Below are 7630 nucleotides of genomic sequence, written 5' to 3'. Positions count from 1 at the left end.
CATTTGTCCAAAAATCTTCATTTTGAATAAGACTTGTAAGTTCTTTTGCATCATTCTTTTCAGTTTTTCTACAAGCTTCATTCATTGGAGGCAACCATAAACCACAAACTTCTTCTTGTTTTAAGATAGAATTCAAACAAATAAATTGAGAGACAAATCTAGTCATGCTAGGCCTCCTCAATTTCTTTCTTTTTGTACAAGTTGTCATTATATCTAAAGCTTGAACTTGACAATTTGTCTTACTTTGCTCATGATGTCGGATATGTGTTCTAAACTATCAATTTTTTTAAGCATTAAATCAATACAATGGACAGTACAAGATGTGGTAAAAATGTTTAGAAATCTCCCTTCAAGAATATACTTGGTCCTTCTGTAATTGCTTCTATAATTTGTAACAATCTGTATGACATTGTTTGCCCCAATTTCTTTTATAGCTAAAGATGAAAATAAACTATAAATTCTACTTTTTTAGGACCTTTTCTTCATGTTTTGCCTTCCAAAATATGGCGTATATTGGAGACCTTGCCAAAAAGTTTATATAGGATATGCTCTTAATCATGTCTTCCCAAATATCACACATAGTTGTGCATCCACAATATGTCCACGTTTTCTTCATTTTATTAACATATGATAGAACATTTTTCTTTGTTTCATCTAATAGCTTTTCCCTTGATGTTTTACAATGTAGGAGAATATATGATAGGCCAAAGTTTGTAGCATCAGCAATAAAATTTTTGAAATCCACTTAATAGCTTTTCCCTTGATGTTTTACAATCTAGGAGAATATATGATAGGCCAAAGTTTGTAGCATCACAGCAATAAAATTTTTGAAATCCAGCAATAAAATTTTTGAAATCCACTGATCATAGCAAGTTGTTAGTTACAATAACTTTAAATTGGGGTTTGTCAACAAAATCCTGTTTTAGCTTCTTGATCATAACTGAAATTGTTTGTTTTTATCCTTGTTTTGCTCCTCCCTCAAACAGAGTTTCACAGAAAAATTTTCTAATGAAACTTGATGAATGTACACTAAAATGTCATCCACTTACGCTTGGCATTTTTCCCTTCATCACAGATTTTCTCTCAATAACTCTATAGGCTTTGAATGTCATTTACTTGATATTTTTAGACACACTACAACATGCAGCAACGACATTGTCGTGAATTCCAACCAAATGATACCTTAATCTAGTAATTCCTCTTGTACATTTCTCAAAGTAAAATTTGAAAATGAGCTTCCCTTCACTTTGATTTGCACGTGACCAAAATGAATTATTTGATCTAAGCCTTTTGCCTGTCCCTCAATGTCTGGCTATTAAGTATCAAGCAGCTGAACCAATAAAATCTAAATCTTATATGATCTTAAAAAGAAAAAATTGATAAAACTAAAGCAGAACGATTGAAAATCAGGCCATAGCTGAATGTGCACAAAATATAGATGTTACAAAAAATCAGAAATAAACAGGACATATTAAGTATTTAATTATTAATTATTAAGTATTAACAAACCAATTGATAAACTGAAAAAAAAAGATACACGCCTAATAGCTATGCACAAAATATTAACCTCTTGTGCATAATCAAAATAAAAAATTCAAGATTGCACTGAAATAATAAAAAAAACTCTGAAAAAAAGAGAACATATAAAGTTATTAAGTAGACAAATCAATTTGTAAAAAAAACAAAAAAAAAACACGTCTACAATCTATCTACTTGAAATATTTGAAATTTAAGCCTAAGTTTTTAATGCACAGAAAAAATCAAAGGCATAGAAAATCCAATGCACAAAGATTTTAAGCCATATGGTTTCTAATGCATAGAAAATTCAACACACAAGTAAAACAAAAAAAGTAGAAAACTACATCTATTACTAAGTCTCTGGGGTGCTTTAAAATGCACACAACACCCATGTCGATATGAAACGGGTGCAAGTGCAGACATAACATGCACCCAAGTTGTACCTGATTTTTTTCCTTTTTTTCTACTTTTTCTCATCCTTTTTTCCTTGCCCTTTTTCATTTCCCTCCTATTTTTCTTTCTTTTTCAAACTTTTAGCTTTGCCCTTTTCTTTTTTAAAAAGCAAACAGTGGTGCAACAGTCGTCCTTTTTAAAGGACAACTAGTCTGCCTTTAAAAAGACAACTAGACTCTGTATATTTAAAAGAAAAACTTTAGTTTATTTTCTCTTTCTTTATTTCTTTTTCAAGCTTCCAACTTTTCTCTTTAAAAAGAAAGGCAGCAAAGGAATGACTAGTTTGCTGTCCTTCAACCAGAATCCCTACATTAAAACAGAAAACTTTATTTTATTCAATAAAAAATTTTAAAAATTAGCTTCCTTAGAATGCCTATCCTTTAAAAGGGTGAGCCTGTCTATATTCTAAAAGACCATTATTTTAAAATTTGAAAAATAAATTACATTTCTATTTTCATGCACCCAACACTTACATTCAATTTAAAATGCACCCAACTCCGCTTGAAATTTGCTCCTATTTGCAGTGTGTTTTACTATTTTTCAATTCTTTTTTGTGAGGTTCGTGATTAAATGACTATTTTCTGAAGTGTGGAATTGTTTGATCGTTGTTTTCATGGTATACACTAGACATGCTTGAGTTTGACTGTTAGTGTTAATGTTTTTCACTTAGATCAGTTTTTTGTTCTGCTGTAATGATGGTTATACTGTTGTTTATTGTTTACTTTCTTAGCATGTTTTCATGACTAATTTCTCTGGGTTTTGCTGTTTTTTAGTGTCAATAATTTGATGTGTTTTGCTGCAATGACTATTAGCACCGAATGTTTGAAGTGTACTGTAAATATTTACTCATTTACCATTTATTGATTTAGGTAAATATATATATATACTCACACAGACACACACATAACAAAATTATCTATAAACAAAAAAAAAGTTACAAATTTACACTATCTACATATTTTAGTATTTTACCAAGCACCAAATGTAGATAGTGTAAATTTGTAATTTTTTTTTGTTTATAGATAATTTTGTTACGTGTGTGTGTGTGTGTGAGTGTGTGTGAGTATATATATATATATATATATATATATATATATATATATATATATAATAATCATAATAATAACAAATTATCGTCACTGTACCGTGGCACTTAAATTTTTTGTAATATGCGGTTTTACTTACGTCAAAAACTTGACCGCACATAAGCAAGTCCATTGAAAAATCCAGTGCAAATCCTACCTAAGCGGGCATCATGGAGAAGGCAGGTGTAGAGTGAGGTTGGACCGTCGGAGGTCTGCTGGGTGCTGGAAAACTCAACTATCCATTGGAGCCTACAGTGCCTGCCGCTCGCTAGGAGTCACCCAAGGGAGAGCCGCCGGTGTGCTTGAGACTATACGAGTTGGAGAAGAAGCCGCCGGTGAGTTTGCAGGTCGGAAAGGCTCTCCGGAAGTCAGAAATCGTGTGGGTTTTGAGTTCTCCCAATTCATTTGTCCACGATGTTTTATTAATTTTTTTCCAAATCTACCAATTCAAAAATAATAAAGAAAAAAACAATTGATGCCACCATCTCGATAAGAAAATATCGTTTAATCGCGTCTTTTTCCTTCCATTCATTTTTTTTTTTAAAAAAAAAACCCTTTTGCCATTTTTTGACGTTTCATTTGCGCACACTTTTTTTCGCGCTTTTTTTTTTTTTTGTCGAGAATAAGGCGTTTTGTGACGATGGATCAAACTCATCTTGAGAGGTGTTTGCGCGTATGGGGGTAATTGAAGATAGACATGAGAAGCATGTTTGGCGCTTACGGGGGCGTTGGAAATTTAAAACATGGATCATTGTTTGGCTGGTTTGAAATGACATGGCCTTCCGAGGCAAGAAGTTGGACACTAGGAAGAATCAGTGAGCCCCGTCTTGAATCTTCGCACCGGATTTCTTATGTATAAGAAAAAACCAGCAATAACGGGAACTCGCATCCACATGAAGATACATAATATCTATATCCATGCATAGAAAGGGTTGGTGAAAGTAGCCAAACATCACATATAATGAACGCTGAGTAACGAGCACAATTCAAGTTCTGCTCCAAGTTATACAGGCAAATAGGCAGAGTTGCTGTGGTGCTTCCACTTCAACCGAACGAAGAGGAAGCTCCCTTATTGGTTTTCAGGACTAATAATGTCTTCAGCAACAGATCTCCAAATCAGCTGAAAGAATCATTGGTTTCTCTTAAAAGCAAGTAACTTGTGAAGCTCTTCGTACACTAAAATTTATTTAGAATACAATTTATTAAGTTAACTCTTCCAATATTGGGAAACACCGCATGCCTGGTCACATCAGTCATTTCTTATCAACCTAAAGATATCAAATCACCGTCCTGACTGACGATTGGGTTCGAAGGGGTTGGATCCAGTGAAAGATCTTCGCATTTGTTGGCTATAACATACCTAAATTTAGGTCCATTCTCTTCATGTATTTGATTTATCCATATTTGAAACATTTCCCTCCTGTCATCAATGTCGATGCCCTCAGTGACTTTACTGGGAAGGGCCTAGGGCCAATTGTCAGGAGTGGAAATTGAGGTTGCCCAGTATTGTAGATTAGCGATGTGAAGTATAACCAATACCACTCTTTCTAGTCAATGTAGAATTATCGGTACAGTGGCGAGCCTGCCGGGGTCACATGGGTTGTCTCTTAACACCTGATGTCTTAAACAACAGGTAACCTGATCTTAATTCCATCACTAGTGCTATCAACAGGTGATATTTGTCCCAACGCTAGCTTCTACCTAATATACTAAGGTCTGGTTCTGAGGATACCGTGATACAGTTTAATTATACAGGGTCCTGTAATCCTGATTATAAGTTTGCAAGTTTATCAATATAGAAAAACAAAATCAATGTTTTTACCATGTATAAACATGGTCCGCTGAAACCGGCTATGCAGAAACAGGTGAGCATTATGAAATTCCTGGTCGTTTTCTGAAATAAACAGTAGGAACCTATTGATTGAACTGTTTCACCGGTATGTTGGCTGACCAGTAAATGTTAAACTCTCTGCAGCGCCAACTGCCTTTGCCTTGTAACTGCCCTACTGATTTGTATTGATGATATTTCCTTTCACAACCAAAACAATTCCTGGGATGCACATCGCACCTATTATGCAAACTATGCCTCCAATTCTCAATTTCAGCATCTGCTTTACTGCATCAAGCCACTTGGTTTGATCATATCTAAGCTAGATTATTCGGATATAATTAGTCTAACATTTGAAAACAGTTGTTGCGAAATAAGTCATTCTACTCATGCCAAATATCTGCAGACAAGGTGATGAAAATGAATAGTCTGATTAACACCAAATCTTAGTTTAATTCAAACAGTCACTACTAAACTTCCTCAAATCGACTTGTGAACTTTGGCTTAGTCGACCAACTCGAACCGACTCAAACTGATTAGTCTCGAGTAGTAATGGTAGTCATTAGGGCCTTGACCAACTTGGGTGTGATTTCTGATTTTGATAACATAGGTGAAAGGTCGATGCCAACCAGACTGTTGTAGCCAGATTCACAATTCAGGCGTCTATCTTGACTGCCTTTTCCGGATATTCATCTGTTACTATTGACGAGAAGTCATGATGGGAAACAACTATTATGTGAAAGATTTCCACAGATTCAATCCCAATCATCCCTCTTATAGGTCAACCACTAGCAAGTCTAAAAATCTACACAAATTAAAGCATCACTATGATCAGACTGACTCTGCGCCACTGTTGAAACGATAATTAAGAATAAGAAGTCAGACGCTACATTGCAGAGAAAGTAACAAATGACTGAATAAGTCGATACCAAATATCCAAACATACAGATGACAAGAATTGAGAAACATTCTTCAAGCTGGACCAAAGTCTACTAATCCTACCAAAAATTGAAGACAAAAAGGAGAGTGAGAATCCCTTAAAAGCCAATGTTGTTACTAAAAATCGAAGCAAAAAACACGAAAATCCCTCACGTTGCACATATTTTACTGAAATTTGAAGTGAAAAAGCAGGAGAATCCCCGGAACACCTACACACCTTGCAACTCGACTTGCCTCTTTTGCTATCAAGTACCAACTACGAGGACCCTGAGTCAGGAAAAGCCACTGTGTCTATGCGATCCTCTTCCGGAACTACACACCAATTTGGTGATGGCGTGGCTCTCAACCACCTGAAGTCCTCCACATTTTTCCAATTCTCTGTTTCTTCACCAAGACCAGCCTCTTTCAGGTCATTCTCAATGCCACTGTACAAGAAAGCATAAGGCGCAAACCGAACTCCGCTACAAAACTCAATTATAGGCTTACTTCGAACACGAACACAAAAATCCGTTCTTTTCGCTTCATGAATTCGAATTTGATGAGCAGCCACCACGAAAAGACAATCCTCAACATCTTCAATCAGGACCGATCCCATAACGGGACCAATAAAAACACGGCAATCACGCAATCGATGTACAAAAACCGCCCTGGAACAGCCCTTAAGGTAAACTTCAGAATCCTTAAGATCAGAAATCGCGAAATCTCCATCCCTGGAATCACCAAGATCCTTCACCAACACATTCCCCTCTACGTTTCTGAAACCCGGGGTTTCTCTCGCTGCAAAACCCAAGCCCTCCACTTGGTTGGCGTCAGCCGAGGCAGGAGAACCCGATGCATCGCTTGAAATCGTATCGCCAACACCTGCCATGACGGCCTTCTTCTCTGTCTTCCCCAGCTTACTACCAAAAGAAAACTTTTTTCTGGGCAAAAGCTCGGCCTTGGTGCTCTCCAGCCGCTCCTTCAGCTCCGCGATCGTCTTCTGAGTTGATCGAACGTCATAAGAAGGGAGGAAGTAAGAATTCTCAGCCACCAGTTTCTCTAGGTCTCCGATGGCGACGGCGATTCCCTCAAGTAGAGGCTTCAACCTATCGACTTCGTCTGGGGGGCTCGGGACCGATCTGAAATCATCGAGCTTGGACCTGATGGACCGCTCGGCGTCGGAGAAACGGCTTAGGAAGGTCTGAGGATTCTCGAAGGAAGGGGCGGCGTCGGCGTCGGACCGACGGGAGATGGACTGCTCCGTCCGGGATTTGTGACGCTCGGCGAGACGGGAGAAGACGGCAGCCCGCCTCTCTTCCATCACCGGGCCGAGGGTTCAGCTCCGACAACGCGGACGCAACTTTTGTCGCTTAGCCCGGGTTCCCTCGCAAGGAAGGCCTAGACGGAGCCGAACAATTCAATAAAAACTTTAAAACACATAATTTGTAGATCTGAAACTCATTTCTCATGTCCGTGATTCGAATAGCGGCAGCTGTTTTCGATGCTTCAACAATGTTAAAATATGGCTGCTAGGGATTTCATTAGCAGGACTTTAGCAAAAGTTTCTCTTTTTTTTTGAAATTTTTATTGTTCTTTGTTTGTTCAAATATGAGATTGTTCAAATTTTTATTGTTCTTAGTTCAGGGGAGATTTCTTATTATCTCCAGCAGTTTAAACCCGAGATGGTTTTCTTACTTGATACCATGTCAAAGGAAGATAAGTTTCACAAATGGAAATCCAAGGATGGTCTTTATGATTTTTTTTTTCTTATTTCAATGAGTTGTCAAATTCTACTGCGAAGACATAATTTTTTTTTGCTGAAGTGCAC

At 37.1% G+C, this 7630-nt stretch overlaps 1 protein-coding gene across 1 annotated transcript; it reads right to left on the bottom strand.

Moving 5' to 3' along the window:
• Window positions 1-5710: 5710 nt before the first annotated feature.
• Window positions 5711-7222, bottom strand: LOC116260005 (tubulin-folding cofactor C). Its single transcript, XM_031638056.2, has one exon. It carries the CDS (start codon window positions 7121-7123, stop codon window positions 6080-6082), a length of 1044 nt encoding a protein of 347 aa, XP_031493916.1. The 5' UTR covers window positions 7124-7222; the 3' UTR covers window positions 5711-6079.
• Between the last annotated feature and the right edge of the window lie 408 nt (window positions 7223-7630).

This window comes from Nymphaea colorata, chromosome 9 (genome assembly GCF_008831285.2).
Source record: "Nymphaea colorata isolate Beijing-Zhang1983 chromosome 9, ASM883128v2, whole genome shotgun sequence".
Taxonomy (NCBI): domain Eukaryota; kingdom Viridiplantae; phylum Streptophyta; class Magnoliopsida; order Nymphaeales; family Nymphaeaceae; genus Nymphaea; species Nymphaea colorata.
The sequence above is the reverse complement of the archived record's forward strand: the minus strand, read 5'-3'. Positions and strand labels throughout refer to the sequence as shown.

Bases quoted from the DNA above. Each gene is read 5' to 3' on its own strand.
- LOC116260005 (XM_031638056.2), bottom strand. From the start codon at position 7,123: ATGGAAGAGAGGCGGGCTGCCGTCTTCTCCCGTCTCGCCGAGCGTCAC.